Source organism: Cucurbita maxima, unplaced genomic scaffold, assembly GCF_002738345.1.
Source record: "Cucurbita maxima cultivar Rimu unplaced genomic scaffold, Cmax_1.0 Cma_Scf00043, whole genome shotgun sequence".
Taxonomy (NCBI): Eukaryota; Viridiplantae; Streptophyta; class Magnoliopsida; order Cucurbitales; family Cucurbitaceae; genus Cucurbita; species Cucurbita maxima.
The window spans coordinates 726,776-745,817 of record NW_019272059.1 but is presented as its reverse complement, the minus strand read 5'-3'; the positions used below and the strand labels follow the sequence as shown (position 1 = coordinate 745,817).

Below are 19,042 nucleotides of genomic sequence, written 5' to 3'. Positions count from 1 at the left end.
CTTCATTGACTGCCTGCTCCAGGCACTGGCCGATCCCGAGACAAGGAAGATTGTCATGCCTCTTTGCACACCACTCACTCATCTACGTCGACGCCATTGCCCAAGTCGCTGGTCACCGTTGTTTGAAGGAAATAACAGTAAGTTTCACAAGACTCGTTATTTTAAACTTGACGTGCTACCTAAGTTCAGTTGTGAATTTTTTGTACTACATTTGTGACATTGAATTAGAATAGAATTTGGCCTTTTCATACAACAGTGAGTAATAAAGCCTTGGTTCCTTGGATCCTTCTATTATGTGTACTTTATATTGTCCTCAAGGTGATTTGAATGTAGGGTTTTGTTTTTAATTTTCCATCCAAGTCTTTTTTTTTAATATCTTGACTCTAAATTCATAAATTTTAATAAATAAAAAAAATTCACAAAACTTCAGCTGATCCACAATATTTTTTTATTTAAAAAAAAAAAAAAAAAAAAAAAAAAAACTCTAGAATTATTTTTCATACATATGCTTGATGCTTTATAATTCATTAAACACATAAAAATTACAATACATTTCAAAAGAATTAAGAATTTTAGAATTGGTTAAAAAAAGGAAAAAAGTGTGAGCTTATTATTATAGAGTCAAATCCTTGATTGATATGGCAGCCTTTAGAAATTTTTGACTCAAAAGCTTCGATTATTATATAATCATCAGCCTAAACTACTACTACTACTCATCTTTTTTCTGCAGAAGATCAAAAATCCTCATGTGAAAATTTATCTCAAAAACACAACTCCCCACCCCCACATTGGACAAACAAAGATCCAGCAAGATCACCAACAAAAAAAAAAAAAAAAAAAAAAAAAAAAACCCAAAACAAAACAAAGACCCAGCATTTCACTTCAGACCTGCAAATTACATCTCACATTGTATGATGATATTATCAAGCATGCCTTCCCTGGAATTCCTTCATGAAAGCAACCAATTTCTCCACTCCAGCCAATGGCATTGCGTTGTATATTGAAGCTCTCATTCCTCCCACTGATCTATGTCCCTTCAGCTGAACCATCTTCTCCTTTGCTGCTTCCTTCACAAACTCACCTTCCAGTTCTGCCTTCTCTAGAGTAAATGGTACATTCATCAATGACCTCACCGATGGCTCGACCGGGCACCGGTAGAACCCGTTGCTCTGGTTGATTGCCTCGTAAAGGATCTCGGCCTTCTTCTTGTTCTTCTTCTCCACCTCCTTTAGCCCCCCCTGTGCCAGCAGATCTTCAAATACCAATCCACACATGTAGATGCCATAACAAGGTGGGGTGTTGTAGAGCGAAGAGTTTTCATGGTGGATCTTGTAGTCCAACATCACTGGAGTGATCTCTTGTGCTCCACCGATCAGATCCTTCCTGATGATTACAATGGTGACCCCAGATGGCCCTACATTCTTCTGTGCTCCTGCATAAATTATCCCAAATTTGGATACGTCCACAGGCTTCGAGCAGAAATTGGAGGACATATCAGCCACCAAGAGGCTCTTCGGATTAGGGTAGTTCTTGAATTCAACTCCATGGATGGTCTCGTTTGCACAAATATGCATATATTTGGCATTAGGGCTTTGTTCCAGACCCTCGAATGCAGGGATTTTGGTGTATTTTTCCGATTTGCCGGACCAAATTACCTTGGGTTTACAGTATTTCTGAGCCTCTTTGAAGGCCTTGTCGCTCCATGAACCAGTGACGACATAATCGACGGTGTCGTCGGGCTTGCACAGATTCAAAGGGATCGCAGCGAATTGAGTGGTGGCGCCACCCTGCAAGAACAAAACGGCGTAATCGGAGGGAATATCCAGAAGGCTACGGAGATCTGATTCGGCCTTCTGGATTATGGATGTGAAATCTTTACCTCTGTGGCTCATTTCCATAACGCTCATGCCAGATCCGCGCCAGTTGAAGAGCTCGGACTCAGCCTTTCTCAGGACAGTCTCCGGCAAGGTGGCAGGGCCAGCGGCGAAGTTGAAGACCCGATCATGGGAAGGATTCTGCGACGAAGAGGGATTTTGGATCCCGACAGAGGTGGCGGTGGACGCTACACAGGAGATTGAGATGCGCTTCGGAGAGGGAGAAGGGAGAGGAAGGGTGTTGAAGTGAGAGGTGGAAATGGAAGATTTGACATGGTGGCGATGTGGATTCTGAAGAAGAAAGGAGGTAGGGGAAGTAGTGGCCGCCATGGATGTGGAGATTTTGAGAGAAAGGGAGAAAGATTTGAAGAAGATGAAGAACTGAGTCAGGTTTTTGAAGGAAAGGGTTTGGTGGACGCAACAATGGCTTCTTACAAGCGGTTTTATAGGAGGACGGGAGGGCTTTTCGCTCTCTCTGTTTGTATGTTCGTTTGTTTGTTTTTTTCTTCTTTCAAGAGAAAGCTTAGTAAAAAAATATTTTGCTTTGTGGGTCCTTTTTCTTATTAATATTTTATATTAAATATCACCTTTTTTTTTATTATTATTATTATAATTAATACCATACTTTTCTTAAATAATTTTCCTATTTAAATATGGAATACAAAATTGGAACATCTAATCTCTTTATTGAGAATAAAGTCGAACTTTGTTTAATAATAAAGATGCTCAGGTGGGCAAGGATGAAAATCCCACCTCTCATCTAATTCTATCACCATGAAAATTTTCATTTAAATTTATGGTAGCCAGAGTAAAAAAAACTCTACAGAGAACTCGAATGAGAAGTATCGTTAACCTCTTTTATAGGTTATAAGGTCAAATTTTCACTTTTTCAATGAAATGCTACTTTTTAACAAGTTTGATCTACATCGATCAAAATGGTGTCCACAATAAGAATAAATAAGATGAATATAAATGAATCTAACAATCTTGTCTTACATAAACGGCTTAAAGTATAACGTCTCAACTAATCAAAAGATCATTAACCTCTTCCTATTAAGTCTTGAGGCAACCCTGAAGACAACTTAGTTGAGACATCAAATGTCAAAGGTTCAATTCTCCACAAGTATTCGTGAACTCAAAGATATAATGTTTAAGGTTACTTATATATAATAGGCTGTCTATCTCCAATGGTGCAAGAGAGAAATAAGTTCACTGGCTCTTGGAATCAACAAACTAATCAGCAGATTTCATCTCCGTCTAATAACAACTTGTATCAATTTTGAACAACTTTCGACCCTAATATCCAACCAACATAGATAATGATAAAGAAAAATTGGTGGTAAATGAAGAAGAATAATAATAATAAAACAGAATGCAGGGGTAAATCGAGACAAATCAAAATTATTCATCTTCATGTATCAACTAGACCGAATCTTTCTACGGATCTACCTACCCAAAATTGACTCAAACCAATCGAGTATTTTACATGAATTTGTTAACCCACTTGTCTTGAGAACCAGGGAAGCTATGTTCTTTACTAAAATTAATTTGAAACTCTTAAACGATACAGAAACACACAGGGAATGAATCAGAAATACCATTTTATGTCTATCTTGATTAATTCTATTACCTCTTTTTTCCTGGTCCGTGACGAATGCGCGGCATTTAGTTGAGGAAGAAATCCAACAGTTGGATTTCTAGATCACCGGGAGTTCTAATCTGAACTGCTTCTCCTATTGAACAGAAACGAACGGGGGCGGCCGTGTTGAAGCATGGCACTGTAATGATCAAATCTTGGGTAGAAACCAGTATGGTACTTGAATCATACACCTCCACGATGGTGCGCCGGTTTTGAGCAATTCAAAGAACAGCTTCTGATTCATACCCTTCAGGAATTTACTTAAAGAGGCTGGACAACGGACGTTTGTGCTGCTCGATATCTGTTACATGTCTACGTTTCTTTTCAATATTCTCCTTTCCCTGAGGCAGCAAACCATGCTCTTTCTTCTCTGGCTTTCCTTCTTTCCCATTTACTTTGTCCATCTTCCTTGGGTTGGCCTCTACAGCATGAAGTAGCTCCTTGGTAACCTTATCACGTGTTTCCTGGGACGGGGTCATCTTCTTAACCTGATTGTCCATGGTTTCAAGATTTTCTTGCCTGTTCTCACTCTCCCTCACTTCAAAGTGATGACATTTGCTTGACTCCAACAATGAATGCTCCATCGAATTTAATCCAGCATGGGGTAATTGAGATGCCTCTACTCCCTTTTTGTAGGGTTCTGCAATGTTAACACACCTTCCATCCTCAACTACCCTGTCAAAAATATTTCCCTCCTTCCCATCAAGCTTATTTTTCTTATTCCCTTCCCACTTAACTTCAGAACTAGATAGCAGTTTTCGAACTTTCTTATTTCTTTTAACCATCAATTGGTCCTTCACCGAATCAGAGACGGGTGAACTATAATTTTCCTCAGTAGTTGCATCAACACAAAGATTTTGTTTCACGTCAAGAATGATTCCATCTCCCTGCACAATTGCCTCTTTCAGGGTTTCCAAGATAACTTTACCCAAGACAAATCTACTCTCATTCAAAATACCCTTCTTAAGCAGTTGATAGTCAATTTCAAAATTTTTTCTCGTATTTTTGTAGGATTCGACATCATTCACCAGCACTTCAATAATTTTAGCAACATCTTTGGCAGCTTTCTTGGACACAAACACCTAAAAAGAAGCACTGATTATTACAGGCACAGATAAAAGATCAAACGTAGTTGACGTTCTCATTAGAATTAATATAGACATTGGTAAGCAATATATATGATGATTGTTAACTTAATATAGAAGTATTATTTACCAAACTAGAGTATGGAGAGGCTGGAAACGTTGACATGGCTTCTAAGAGACAATCTGCTGAAGTCAAAGCAGCAATGCAACCCTGCACTTTTAAAGCAAAGTGAGTAACCCTTTCGGCAAGCTCCTCCGCTGATTTAAATTGAGCCGATCTTGTAATCTCCGGTCTTAAATTGATCTGCAGAAGAGAGTTTTCTCTTGCATAATTCACACCTTCATTCCACTCTCCATGGTACAAGGTGGCAGCAAAAGCCAGAACTATAAGAGAGTTCTGAGGGTTGTTAACTAACGCCATGTGAAATGCCAACAGTGCGACCCTGCACGATTTACAATCTCATCAGAGATACTATGTGACTAATATGCCAATGGTCTATATTTACCTAGGACGGAAACATGGATGAGATATCCATATTGACAAACTGGCATTTATAGAAAAGAAAAGGAGCTTCAACATCTCCGCAAGGTTGTTCTATTAAGTTTCTTAATTCAATATTGGGGCCTGAATAGATATGTGGCTTAAAATCTAGCCATACATGCAGTTCCTTTATTTTTACCTAGCTTCAATATCAAAACTCTTAGACTTAAACCCGCAGTGAGTCTTGGAAGAAATATTAACCGTAAGTTACTTATTAAAGCTGACGAATGCTTATCATTTATTGGTTACAAAACACCACTTAAATAAAACTGAAACAATTCAAAAGAAAATATTAATATGATGGCTAGCATGACATTAGATATAGAAAATCCGACTTTAAAAGTGAACGGGAAAATCTAACAACCAAGTGTGAAAGAAAACTAAATAATGAGCTAACCATATATTGCAGTCTGAAGGCCGATCACATGAAACCAATTTATCCAAATTGGAGAACAGTTTCTGCATAGAATAAAGAATAGAAGCAATCAATACAAGAATCCTACATAGAATTGCAGAAAATGACATGTTTAACTAGTTTGACTTCGAACAAGTAGTGTTGAAAATTGAAATCGTGTTCAAGGAGTGGAGGAGCATATTAGAGAACCCTGATATGTATAAGAAAGCCAAATTCACAAATTTTGAAAGCAAACAAATAGGACATATTAGCCTACACAAAAGCAAAGGAATATTAGTCTTCAATAATTTTCTATTCTAATTTGTTGCCTAAATCCTATATTAATGGAGACAGCTTAGACTCACTTGAAAAAGGAAAAAAAAAAAACCATCATCTAAGAAGCATGAATATGGATACAGGTATGTTATACGAGACATGAATATAACATAACATGGACACGATAAGACATTATTTTTTAAAAAAACCTGAGATGTGTACATGATAAGGAAACATTTATTAAAACATACTTTTAAAGATTTATGTCATTTTTATAGAACCGAGAAATTCAAAGTCAAGAGTTTATGAATTTATATAAATGAAATGAGTTTGACATACTTCTCTCTCCAAATTTATTATTTTTGTTGTATATATCTATTGTGTCTATTTAGTATCCTTAACAAGTTTTTGAAACGTGCCTAACAAATGTTGGACTAATATTCACTAACTACTAACACATGTCTATTGTACTAATAAGTGTCTAATGCATGTCCATCAAGTGTTGGAGTGTCCAAAGGTCAGATATGGATATGCTAGCTTAGCTTAAGAATGGATATTTCAGAGAGAACCTCCTCGGTATTTCAGATTATCTGAAATCAGATTCTTTGACTCCCGAATGGGATAGACAATTCTCTCAAATTTATTGTAAAAGTAAGAAACGTACAGAAGCACACTTGTTAGGTAAAACCAGAAGTGACAAATTACTGCACTCACCATCAACATTGTGGAATTGAGAGGAGATTTCTTAATGTCCTGTTTATTGAGATATGCAGCCTGCAATCATAACTGCAACTCAGATACATACTAGGATTAGGTCAAGATCACGTCCGTAGTGAAGGAATCATCAGAAAAGCATACATGAAATGGCAGCAGAATTTCAAGCAGGTTGAACCTCTGGAGCAAATAGAGAGAAGGAACAGCAGCTCCATAAGATAGCATGTAGTTAAATTCCATCATCAACCTGGACTGAAAATATAAAAAATGTTATCTAAGTAACCTATCTAACAGTAGCTGCCAACTCTAAGTTACCACAACTAGGACAACCAAATAGAAAAGAGTAAAACCTCAGAAAGTATGTACTTTAAGAGCATATACTAGAGGAAAGCCTTCCTATTAAAGCTGAAGTGTACTCCGGAAAAAAAGTGAAAGCAGGAGAAGAAACACGAGGTGAAGCATAGGAGATGAGCATTGTTCAACTTCCTTAAGGTTACCTTATCCAAGCTTGCAATGGAAGATGAAAGTTTATGCATCGCAGTCTCTGTATCCTTCGAGAGTGACAAACCCAAACGAGCTGCAATTCTTAAGCCACGCAGAATTCTAGCTACAGTGAAAAATCAAACATGCGATTGCAATAGCCTAGTTAGTATTGTTGGACACCACAGGTGCCACTAGTCCCAAATGTTATCACGCCTACAGAGTACACAAGGAAAAGTAAAACCTACCACAGTCCTCTTTGAATGACAATGATGCAGGAATTAGTGTCCGCAGCTGAGTCCACGTCATGCAACAAATGGGGAAAAAAATATTTGATATAGGAAGAGGGATGGATAACAAAATACAGGTAATGTGCAAACTTTCCTTTGTACTGTATCTATTAGGCCCTTCCCAAAAATAAGAAAGAATGCCATAAAAAATCTTTTTTCTTATAGGAAATAAATGTTTATTTTTCATCAAACAAAATATTTCTATGCTCTTTGCAATGACGCAATCAACATCCAAGAGAACAATTATTAGTACTAATGGCAATTGCCAACATAAATGAATACCATATAACATTACATGAGTAATTAATGAGCAATTCAGATATAATGACCAATTAGGTTGTTACAAAAAAGTTAAAAGGGCTAGAACATTCTTAAGAGAAAGTATCGGGCACTGACACAAAGAGACATGGTACAAGGCAATTTTTTCCATTTGACCCTCTAAACAAATGCGTATTTTTAAAAAGGGGAAAGATCTTCACCTTCAAGGACCGTAAGTCTGCTATCCCTTCGGCATAGTCATAGATTACGTTCAGAAAAGGGTCAAAGAATAAACTGCTTCAACAAATATCAAGATAACCATGAATCAAACACAAATTTAACATGAGAAGGAAGTAAGTATTCAGTAGTTAATACAGGGTTTTATGATAGAAAGCAGATTTCCAAAGATGCCAAACTTAAGTTGAAGATCTAAATATCTCACACATTTAGAAATTATATAATGTAAAATACCTGATATAACACCTACTAACAAGGGAAGAAGGTGAACCTCACATTGCAAAAGATATATTTCATAAAGAACATAGACAACGAGTACATAAATGGACTATACAATAAACACAAATAGAACTGACCTATTAATTGTGAAATCCCTATGCAGAGAGTTCCTCCACCGGATTAAGTCCTTTTCATCACATTTTCTTGGTGTTGGAGAAGACGTTACTGTTTCTTTTCCTTTAGAATGTTTTGCAACTGTTTCAAAACTTGAAACCTGATAGAAAATCACCGGAGCACATAGCAGATCAATAATTGTAAAATTACTTGCCGGCGATGTATTACAAAGACTGAAGGGGGATTTGAGATTTTCCTGCTTAAAAAGTGAGAAGTAAGCCTAAGGGGGTATGAGGTGTAAACCTTGATTTATATTTTTTTTTTAATTGAAAAAGAGGAAGAAAAATCATAAAAATGCAAATCAGGCATAACAAAACATAATAATTATATAAAACTAGTCCCTTCGGCGAAAAAGGAAGGTCTACACCAACCGCGATCCATGAGTTCTTGGTTGTGCCTTCAGACCCATGACCTAAGACACATTCCAATGGGTGAGATTCTACTTGCTCACAATAACCTTGTGCCACAAAGAACTCGGCTCCAACAGAAAATGTCATACCCATTAAGCCAACAGCGCCTCGTTTGATTGAATTAATTATGGAACCTACTATAAATTTGTACCCAGTACTATTTAAAAAAATAAATATATCAATATAAAAATACTATTGACATGCTAATTAGATTAATTTATAGCCCTAAAGAAGTCCTATGAGATGGAAATCTAGGTGAGAAAAACGATGTTACTCCAAAATTCTTTACTAACTTGAACATTTTTCTAGTAACTAAGAAATTAGAAATCTATCTTCAAGGTGAGTTGTTCCAATCCCTACCCATAGATTGTTGAACTCAAAAAAAAGCCTTTCAGAACATTACTTACTAGATCAAGAAAAACCAAATTCATATGTAAAAGAAGACCCATGAATATAGAAATGCATCGCTACCTCAATGACAGAGCCTTTGATATTAACCATACAAATAGGAAAACGGCGTCCAACAATTTGAGCATGATGAAAAAGTTTGTGGATCTGCATAAGACACAACAAACCATGTCATTATTAAATACATTGATCTCACTCTCTATGGTAGAGGGAAAGTAAAAACAAAACTACAAGAAGTTACACAAAGCTTATAAAGACCTGTCTTAGTCCAGCAGTGGTAATCACATCAAAGTCTTTCGGTGCTCTATTTAGGAGTAAGTCTCTCACACATCCACCAACCAAATAGGTCTCAAACCCTATGCATTACAAGAAAGTGAAGTCCATTACGTAATGTATCAAAATTCAAATTAATAAAACAAAATGCGATCTATTGAAGAATAGGCAGCCAACTACATGTCAAGACCTTACAAGCTCAATATATAACTGATTAAGAATGTGAATGGTTTCTTGGATGTTCATGAAGTAAATATTTTCTCATACACGCAGAAGGTTTTTAACTATAGCAACATATTTAACTACCATAACAAAACAAGGATAACTCATCCCAGCCATATTAATATTAACTGCAGCAGGATCAAATTTTGAGTTAACGACATGGACAATGTCATTGTGATGGGTGCAAAGATTTGCTGGTACAAACAATGAACTTGCTACCTTTATTGTGAAGAATTTTCAAGACCATCCACGATGAAGATGGGATCATTGAACGACTGATCCCAAAAGCCCGTCCATCAACTTTATTCCATTTGGGCATGTCAATGTTGGATGCATCTACATGAATGAAACACGGTACCTTGAGCCATTTAACAACCAAAAATTTCTTAACGCAAGAAATAGAGTTATATTAACAGCATAAATGGCAGAGAAATCCACATTAGAAAAGAGACTACGTCATTGGCAACTTCCTTCAATAGGTAATGAAAGCAAAATCAAACTCGAACTCGAGGGGGATAAAAAAACACCTTGACGACCCACTGAATGAAAATCCATTGCTGAAAAAATAGGAGCGCGAATAAGCTCTCCGTTAGTAAAAGCGTGAGTGAGCCTCTGAAATACAAAATTTCCAACGTCGTAATGGAAACAAAATCAGAGTGAGTGCTGAAACTGTTCAAAGAATCGAGAAAAAGAAAGGGAACGAAGACGAAAACGAAGCCGACATAGAGAAAGGGATTAACCTGAAGCTTGATTAGGTCAAGGATGTGAGAAATGAAGCCGTTGTTGGGTCTCAGAGAAAAAAACGCCATAAGAAGAGGAGTATTGTAGCATGGCGCGCTTTGTTATTCCGCCATGGAGGCGCAACCTTCTCAATTCTACTGTGCTTTGGTTGCTCCCGCACGCCGTATCTTCGGCGGATGAGTCCTAAATTACATATTACCCCTTTTATTTAAATTTAATTTATATTTATAACTATTTACCCCTTTTAACTTATTTTTATTACATTTGATAAATTAATTTTAAAAAATACCCTAATTTTTGTAAAAATTTCTTTAAATTCTTTTATTAATTTAATGCCCTTTTTATGACGTAGGGGCGTAGATTTACAATAATTTTTAATTGTTTTAATATAAAAATTAAAATGTTAATGTTATTTTAAAAAATTGAAGGATATTTTTTAAACAAAATAGTTATCGTAAAAATAATATTAAAAAATATTTTAGGGTATCTGTGAGAGAGTAGGTATAACGCGCTGGAAAGGCGCGTCATAGACATCTATGAATTCCTTGCTTTCATTTGGGTCTCTTCTCTCTCTTTTTTCCCCTTTTTATTTTTTATTTTTTTTATTTTTATTTTTAAAATTGTAAAATTATTAATGTCACCAAAACATTTCAGTTTGGTGGCAATTGGTTCCGTTCCACGACAGAGAGATCAGCTGCTGCCATTGATTTCAACGTAGTTTTCGTGGTTAGGGTTTCCAATCTCCATTAATTTCGTATTCTTTTCCGTTCATTCTTCTCCTGTAATTTTCTGTAATTTTTCTTTCACTTCGGCCGGCGAGGGACCTCCCGCGTACGGGAGGGATATAAGACTATGGGTGGTGGCGATGGAGATGTGTCTGGTGCCAGCGACACGACCTCTGCCGAAGGAGTCAAAGTCAACGTCAACATTCGATGTTCCAATGGTTCTAAGTTTTCTGTTCTTGTTAACCTCGAATCCTCCGTTGGATCCTTTAAATCGATCCTTGCCGAGCAGAGCGAGGTTCCACCCGATCAGCAGCGCCTGATTTACAAGGGTCGGATTTTGAAAGATGATCAAACCCTAAAAAGCTATGGTGCGTTTCTATGGATTAATTCTGGGTTTTCTGCATTGAATTTTTAATGCTTGACAAATCTGGATTCTCATTATTTTACCTTTTTTTTCCTTTCTAAATTTTATTGTTGGCATTGAATTTTTTTTTTATTGTTCTTTTGAATACCGGGATGTTAGGTTTTTGATATATTGTTCGAAGTCCCTTTTTCAGTATTGTAATTGTTCATATGGTTGTATTTCTGTTAGGGTTAGAGGCAGATCACACCGTCCATTTGGTTCGCGGATCGGCACCTGTTGTACCGCCGACCAATCCTTCTACTGCGCCCAATGCTAGCGTTCCGAACACTACTTCGACTAACGCAAGAAGTGTTGGATCAAATGAAGGTGGAGCACTGGGGGGAGGATTTGGCTTGGAATCTTCCCTATTTCCTGGACTTGGTATTGATGGGCTTGGTGCCACTGGTGGCTTGTTTGGAGCTGGTCTTCCCGAGTTTGATCAGGTACAGCAGCAGCTGACCCGTAATCCAAACATAATGAGAGAAATAATGAACATGCCTGCCATACAAAACATCATGAATAATCCAGATATCATGAGGAACTTGATCATGAACAATCCTCAAATGCGTGAAATAATGGATCGTAATCCCGAGCTTGCACACATTCTCAACGATCCCAATACTCTCCGACAGACGCTTGAGGCTGCAAGAAATCCTGAGCTTATGAGGGAGATGATGCGGAATACTGATAGAGCAATGAGCAACATAGAGTCTTCCCCTGAGGGGTTTAATATGCTTAGGCGCATGTATGAAACTGTTCAAGAGCCATTTCTAAATGCAACAACTATGTCTGGAACTGCTGGAAATGAAGCCTCGAACCCGTTTGCTGCACTTATGGGGACGGGTGGGAATGTGACCAATAATACAACATCCAATATATCTACTACTCATTCTGATACGACTAATGAATCTCCTTCTCCAAATACAAACCCACTTCCAAACCCATGGACCCCTGCTAGCAGTAAGCACTATTTTATTTGGATTTGTTTTGTCTTATATTTCCAATGTATTTTTAATTATAGCATTTCAGTTCTTGCCTTCTTCTAATTATTTCAGTAAGTCATGTTCCATTAACTTATGAAGATTTCAGCTAATTGTTTTGACCCTCTCCTAACTGTTTTAGAATCTAAATTTCCCATCTATCAAATTTGCGTCCATATCTTATTTTTAGAGTACGAGGATATTTTACAATCATTTAACATCAGTAATTCATCAGCTGGTGGTACCCAAACTAACACTACAAGGTCAAATCCTACTCCAAATGTTAGTGCTCAAGTTCCCACTGGTTTAGCTGGGCTTGGTCTTCCAAATCTCGAGGGCATGTTGGGTGCAACCCCAGATACCACTGGTCTGAATCAGTTGATGCAGAACCCAGCTATTTCACAGATGATGCAAAGTGTTCTGTCAAACCCCCAGTATATGAACCAGGTACTCATTTGATTTCATTAGAATTTGAAGATGACGTGGACATTCTTTGTTTTTCTCACAATATCTCCTATCAGATTCTTGGTCTCAACCCTCAACTGCGTGGCATGCTTGATTCCAATCCTCAGCTTAGAGAGATGATGCAGAATCCTGAATTTCTACAACAGTTGACCTCTCCTGAGACAATGCAGGTAAATGGAATGGATCCAGATAACTGCCATGTCAACGTCCTCAGTCTACTACTTATATTCCCTCAATCCAACCTGATCCTATGATTCCTATCCAATCTCAGTACTCTGTATAAACATTTTCTGATTTTTTTTTTTTTTTTTTCTTCCTTTGCATATCTTTTTGCAGCAAATGTTTACTTTGCAGCAACAACTTCTGTCGCAGCTTGGCCGCCAGCCCACCCCGTAAGTAACCTAGTAAAATCCTCATACTTCAATTGTTTAAGCAGCATTGCTAGAAGCTAGGCTTTATCTTAATGTTTAACCAGTAGTAGTTATTTTGATATTGATGATTGATTTATCCTCTTCTAAATTTAGTTGAATCAAGTTCTTAATTGTTCTCTGTAAGTATCTTCTATAGTAATTATAGTCCTTTTGATGGCGCAAACATGCCTTCTTCAAGATGTATTTTAAAATTTTATTGCTGAATTAAAATGCACATCAACGCCACTTCAAGTACCTTTTGTAATCTGACGCTTGATAGGTTTTTGGCCCCGTTTTTGTTCATTTTTATGGTTCGCAAAGAGAGTTTCTTGTTTGTTATAAAAGAAATGTTGAATAAAAAAGTCCCAACGGGGCTTTTGTCTGTACATGTTGTTACTTATTAGGCCTACTAAGAAAGGCTTTTGATTTAAAAACTTTTGCATCTTCATCTTCTTCTTTACAACTGTATTTAACAATTTAAATGAACTTTTTAAAGATTGGGACATGTACATCCCTTTTGTTACTTGGCATCTCTGCTTGTTATACCCTTTTGGTTCAAAGGATGAAACTAATAATTGTGTGTATAAGTAAGCTTAACTAGTAGAACCTTTAACTAAGAATCTCATTCTAGAACCCTCAACAAGGGTCAAAATTATTTACTGAAAACATGTCAAATCGTGCAGCATGACATCACAAACACTAGTTTTGTTTTTTTTTTGTTTTTCTTTTTTTCCCTTGATATCACCTTTATGTTGGAGTGTTGTTGGCCTGGGTTGTGCCCCATTTCCTTTGATGCGTTTTGATCTGTTATTTCTGTGTAATCATCAGTACAAAATCTTTGTAGTTCATAGCTTGAGATTCTATATTATGCAGAACTAGCTTATTGAGAAAGCTCATATATTTGTATATAGCAAGTGCATCAACATAGACATGGAAATCTGTTTAGGACTATAATTGATTGCTTACTCAATTGTTTGACCGTCAGCACCTCAATCTCCCCTCTATTCGTAAATGATAATAGGCACAATAAGTTACCTTGAGATTTAGAAACTTCATGTATTTGAATGAATTCTTTGCTCAAGTAATGTTCATTTCATTAGCTCTGTTGACTGTCATTATGGTATGCACCATTGTCTAACTGGATTCTTTGTATCTCTGATATTTGGTACACTAACTGTTTTTTATTTCTCCCTCCCTAGTTCTGGCAAATACTTATCTTATTTTATTGAATTTTGTAGGAACCAAGGTCAGACTGGTGGAGGCACAGGTAATCAACTTTATAAATAGGCCGACAAGCATTTTTGTTGTGTTACCCTTGTGTTCGGCAGTTTGGAAGAGTTACTCTTTGTGCATTTTTCATAGTACTTTTTGAATTTGTTGAATAGCTCAACATTTTATGGCGCTCTTTAAGTGAAGAAGTCAGATATATACATTCCAGAAGCTTCGTCACGTGAAACAGAAATTTAGTTGGTGGCTTTTGATGTTTATGGTGACTTAGAGGCAGAAGTGGTACTGGTGGAAGAGTAGTTTATGATCTAGTTTGATTTGAGTTAGTCTTTCCACAATGCACATAATAATGAACATCTAAGTTAGCATAGCTTCTCTTTATTTGTGGGGTGGGCGAACAGATTAGCATTCTTGCATTGATTTAATATTACTCTCTTAATGATAGGGGCTACGAACAATTTGGGGTTGGAGACGCTGATGAACATGTTTGGTGGGCTTGGCGCTGGTAGCTTAGCTGTGCCCAACAGATCCGATGGTTGAGCCTTCTCTTTGCTCGTGTTCAGTTGTTTTATATTCATTTACTTTGCTCCTAATGCACTACATTGTACAGTACCACCGGAAGAACTGTATTCTACGCAGCTCACACAGCTGCAAGAAATGGGATTCATTGACAGACAGGAGAACATGCGAGCACTGATTGCCACTGCAGGAAATATCCATGCTGCTGTTGAGCGATTACTGGGGAATTCAGGGCAGTAGCTGATCGATCCCACGGATAGCACCGATGCATTTGATATGGCCCAATCGACAGCTGAGGAAGTGACTTGTGGAGGTGAAATTGAGTCCAAGTTTTGGTATAAGAGCGGTTAAGGTCGGGAATACGATCACTGAATTATAAGGTCTCACTCTTTCTCAGGTTCTTGGAATTTCTTTAATACATATTATTCTCTTGACATGATATCGAGCTGTCATATGAACTGTGTGGAAAATATGTTTATTTTAGATAATATTTGTTGTTCTTTCTCTTGGTTCATGAATCGAGTTGATTAAGGTTGCTCTTTTGCTTGCATTAATTTCTATGTGAGCACAATGATGAGCTCTGGCACTGTCTCTGGTAATCCCTCCAGAAAACAATACATAGAATTGACTTACTGTTTTCTCTTACTTCTTAAAGCATGTGTGGGGAAAGGATAGGATGGTTCCAATTTCTAAATAAAACAGCTATTTCTAGATTTTTATCTAACTATTAATAAAAATGAAAACAATTAAATTATTAGTCTTTGAACTTTGAAAAGCAAGTTCAAATAAGCGGGTCGGTGTCTGATGAATGACGTTCTATATATTTGAAAGTCGATGTCTATTTGATCCTTTATGTAAACTTCATCTCGTTTTATCTCAATAAGAGTTCCTCAACTGAAATAAAAGAGTTTTAGAGCGACGGGTAATGATCATCGTTCTCACTTAAATGTCAACAAATATTCATTAGCAAGCAAGTTAATCCACTTGGATTAACTAATTATCTATTGGTAATTGTAAGTAAACCAACAATAAAAGGAATGAGGTTGAGGATCGCCTTCGCAATCTCTTTTCCACACAAAAACATTCTTTTACAAATGGCCTTCTCTCCTTAGAGGGGCCATTTAACAAACCTACAACACTGTCAATGGCTCAATCAACTAATCAACTCCCAAAGCTCATCTCCAAATACAATCCAACCAAAATACATTACTCAAAACTGAACACTCCGACAATCCACGAATCACGACCGGATACGAGCACACAAGTTGCCATCCTTCATCATCAACATCATCATCACCGTTTCCTTCAATAATGGACTAGTCACATGAAAGCTAGAAGTCCAGCATATTCGTAACAAGACGAGCACTTTGTGTCAACTGTAAAGGAATTCAGGGTTGTTCGGTCATGCATCCTTCTGCTTGCGAGTAAAGACTATAGTTTTCTGGTGTCTCGATCTTTCCTGTCAGCTGTTCATTCCCTGCTGTAATCAATTTCACAAAGAAAAGCACATACTCAATTCTATATTCTCTGTGTGGAGGTGTGACAGAGATGGATATCCAAAGGAAAAAACAGTATCAATTGAGGATCTTCCTAACGTATTTAGAGGTAGCAAGTTAGCAACTCATTTTTCTTGCACATGCTTGTCATCATAGTTCTATCAAAATTAACGCACAACAGTTACAAAGAGGGTGATTATGAAAGTATATACCCTGTAGGACCTAGGACTTTCCTGGCAAAAAAGGATTCTAACTAAACTTTTAATTCAAGTTTTTGTGTGTATTCATCTATCAGCAAGTTAAATACTTGACAAATGAGAAAGTTCAATACTTTTCTGAATCCTCCAAATAATACGACTAGAAAGAAATTTGCTATGTCAGGCAAAAAGATGATTAATAAATCATATGAAAAAGTGGCAAGAAACCCTTACAGCATACCCTCATAAGAAGACATCTGACTAAAACTTCTTGCGGTTTTTGAACTTCCATTTGATGGAAACAAAGTATCAGCTTTGTTGGTGTTTGGATCCAGGAAATGCAGTTCATAGTGCATCTCAGGACTCTGGAAGCCCACGTCCTCCCCCAAAGGTGCAGAGGTTTGAGGAGTTTGAAAATCCACAGGTTTTGTCTTCTTATCTTTTGGCGACTCAACTTCTGTCTCCAATTCTGATTCACCATAGGCAGGCGCTGTACCCTGCTGCTTCCTCTTTGATCGAGCACGCCTGTTTTGGAACCAATTATAGACATTTGATTCAGAAATTTGCCCATGTTGCCCCAGTTCAGAGGTAATCTCTTTGATCTTTTGCTTGCTAGGAGTTCCATTCCCTTGCTCGAATATACGCTCCAAGATCTGAAGTTGCACGGGCAACGGAGTCCATCGCTGTCTAGAAGTAATTTTGTGGCTGGAAGATGCCATCAATGGCTCATAGTACACACTACCCAACCTCATTCCTGCAAAGCAGCAAGACACAAGCTTTAAGCAAGTGCATAGAGGAGGCTCATCAGATTGTCTCCAAGTTCATACAGAAGGAGCAGAAAGCAGTTTCCAGTTTCTACAAGTCGAAGCCATATCACCACAACAATCTTAAACCAAAAACAATGAATGAATATTATTATCAGAACTGTCGAGTTTTCACCTGTCTTATTCAGCTTACAAAAAGTTATACTGAACCCCTCATTCAATTGCTAAAGAAAATATATCTCATTCTCATCCGTTTGGTTAACGGTGATGACGATTTTCCAAAATTATAAATAAAAAAATTTCACTTCTTCATAGGAATACTCAAGAAATAGTTGAAAAAACAAACAATTTTTTTTTAAGATAACCATCCTGCAAACAATGAAAGAAGAGGGAAATAAATGCTTTACGGCAGGGCAGTCTTCCACGCCCCAAAGGACCATAAAAAGATGGATAGCAACACAAAAGGGGAAACCAGTAGTCTTACAGCATTAGATGTTTGCCCTTTTTCGAGGTAACAAATAGCTCAAAATGGCCAGACGCTTTTCCAAAGCAGAAAAAAGAAACAAGAAAGCTTGCACCATACAAATTGAACAGAAAGAAAGCAATCGAAATTCAATACAAACGATCGAGAAGAAAGCAGGCAATCAATAATCCAAAAAAAAAAATCAATACTCCAACCAACAAGGCTGCAGTACAGAAGCCGCTACTAAAGCAATAAGCCTAATTCATCCACTGAATTGAAAGAAGAAGTAAAAGAAAAGAGCATTGCAGCACCTTTGAGATCCTGGTGAGCAGTAAGAGTCTTGTGCATCTCAACGAGCTGCTCGCAAATGGTGGCGTAAACAGCAATTTGCTTGCGAAGAGTCTCCAATTGCTCGTCGGTCATGACTTTGACGTAGAGGGCGCCAGCGGTGGTTCCGGTAAGGTAACGGAGATGATCGTCGCGAAGAGGAGGGTTCTGGTGGTGGTGGTGGTAAGGATCCATCATAATCTCTGCCTCGATATTGAACTCCTGGAGATAGAAATAGAAAAGAGGGAAAATGAGAGTGGAGGCTCACAAAACACAGGACGGTTAACCAGAAAATAAAGAGAGACAAATGATTATTAAAATAATAATATATTTTTCTTAAATTATAAATTTCCTCATTTTATTAAAATTATAATATATATATATATATATATATATATATATATTAATTTATTTTAAAAGCTAGAGGTTGAGTATTATAGAAGATTCCTCTCATTTTTTTAAGCTTTAACTACTTTACTAATAATAAAAAGAAAATTAAACATATATATATATATATATATATATATATATGGAAGCCCACAAACAAATAATAATTAATTAAATATATTAGATATGTATAAAGAATTTGGAGGAAAAAAAATATGCTAAAATTAAATTAGGAAAATATATTCTTTTGAATGTAGATAAAATTAATAATTAGTTAACAATAAGAAAAGTAAGAGAAATATCAGGAAAAAAGTCATTAAAAAAATACACTTTATAGTAATTTTCAGTAGGTGACCAAATATAATTTTTTTTTAAAAAAAATTAAATAGTTTTAAAATTAATTCAATGAAAGAAAAAAAAAAAAAAAAAAAAAAAAAAAAAAAA

The 19,042-nt window shown here is 36.7% G+C and overlaps 4 protein-coding genes across 5 annotated transcripts in view; 1 reads left to right on the top strand and 3 right to left on the bottom strand.

The window, feature by feature from the left end:
* Positions 1–610: 610 nt before the first annotated feature.
* LOC111470134 (phosphoserine aminotransferase 2, chloroplastic) lies at positions 611–2,340 on the bottom strand. The gene has a single exon (XM_023115633.1). The coding sequence runs from the start codon at positions 2,202–2,204 to the stop codon at positions 924–926; it is 1,281 nt and encodes a 426-aa protein (XP_022971401.1). The 5' UTR covers positions 2,205–2,340; the 3' UTR covers positions 611–923.
* Positions 2,341–3,214: 874 nt separating this feature from the next.
* LOC111470184 lies at positions 3,215–10,404 on the bottom strand. Its single transcript, XM_023115708.1, has 14 exons — positions 10,235–10,404; positions 10,022–10,106; positions 9,714–9,830; positions 9,258–9,355; positions 9,063–9,146; positions 8,145–8,281; positions 7,773–7,845; positions 7,252–7,297; positions 7,021–7,130; positions 6,668–6,775; positions 6,524–6,583; positions 5,537–5,598; positions 4,729–5,041; positions 3,215–4,595 (listed from the first exon to the last, which is right to left on the bottom strand). The coding sequence occupies exons 1-14, from the start codon at positions 10,301–10,303 to the stop codon at positions 3,771–3,773; spliced, it is 2,187 nt and encodes a 728-aa protein (XP_022971476.1). The 5' UTR covers positions 10,304–10,404; the 3' UTR covers positions 3,215–3,770.
* A 467-nt stretch (positions 10,405–10,871) lies between these two features.
* Positions 10,872–15,514, top strand: LOC111470117 (ubiquitin domain-containing protein DSK2a-like). The gene is made up of 8 exons (XM_023115602.1): positions 10,872–11,328; positions 11,553–12,323; positions 12,579–12,790; positions 12,865–12,978; positions 13,145–13,200; positions 14,457–14,485; positions 14,891–14,980; positions 15,056–15,514. Exons 1-8 carry the CDS (start codon positions 11,088–11,090, stop codon positions 15,202–15,204), a joined length of 1,662 nt encoding a protein of 553 aa, XP_022971370.1. The 5' UTR covers positions 10,872–11,087; the 3' UTR covers positions 15,205–15,514.
* Positions 15,515–15,904: 390 nt separating this feature from the next.
* Positions 15,905–19,042, bottom strand: part of LOC111470237 (WUSCHEL-related homeobox 13-like) — a 5,063-nt gene continuing 1,925 nt past the window's right edge. The window contains exons 1-3 of one of the 2 annotated variants that reach the window (XM_023115787.1): positions 18,196–18,509; positions 16,899–17,411; positions 15,905–16,441 (exon numbers count right to left, since the gene is read on the bottom strand). In XM_023115787.1, the coding sequence (XP_022971555.1) occupies positions 16,353–16,441; positions 16,899–17,411; positions 18,196–18,409 (816 nt within the window). In that variant the 5' untranslated portion in view covers positions 18,410–18,509 and the 3' untranslated portion in view covers positions 15,905–16,352. Of the gene's footprint in view, positions 16,445–16,898; positions 17,412–18,195; positions 18,510–19,042 lie in introns of those variants that run through there. The other variant, XM_023115786.1, reaches the window with a different exon arrangement.

Excerpts from the sequence above, each read along its gene's own strand:
- LOC111470184 (XM_023115708.1), bottom strand. The coding sequence starts at position 10,303 with ATGGCGTTTTTTTCTCTGAGACCCAACAACGGCTTCATTTCTCACATC. Across the intron at positions 9,356-9,713 it reads GAAAATTCTTCACAATAAAG|GGTTTGAGACCTATTTGGTT; the intron begins GTAGCAAGTTCA and ends TGTAATGCATAG. Across the intron at positions 9,147-9,257 it reads CCACTGCTGGACTAAGACAG|ATCCACAAACTTTTTCATCA; the intron begins GTCTTTATAAGC and ends TGTCTTATGCAG.
- LOC111470134 (XM_023115633.1), bottom strand. The coding sequence starts at position 2,204 with ATGGCGGCCACTACTTCCCCTACCTCCTTTCTTCTTCAGAATCCACAT.
- LOC111470117 (XM_023115602.1), top strand. The coding sequence starts at position 11,088 with ATGGGTGGTGGCGATGGAGATGTGTCTGGTGCCAGCGACACGACCTCT. Across the intron at positions 12,324-12,578 it reads CCCATGGACCCCTGCTAGCA|CTGGTGGTACCCAAACTAAC; the intron begins GTAAGCACTATT and ends GTAATTCATCAG. Across the intron at positions 14,486-14,890 it reads TCAGACTGGTGGAGGCACAG|GGGCTACGAACAATTTGGGG; the intron begins GTAATCAACTTT and ends TCTTAATGATAG.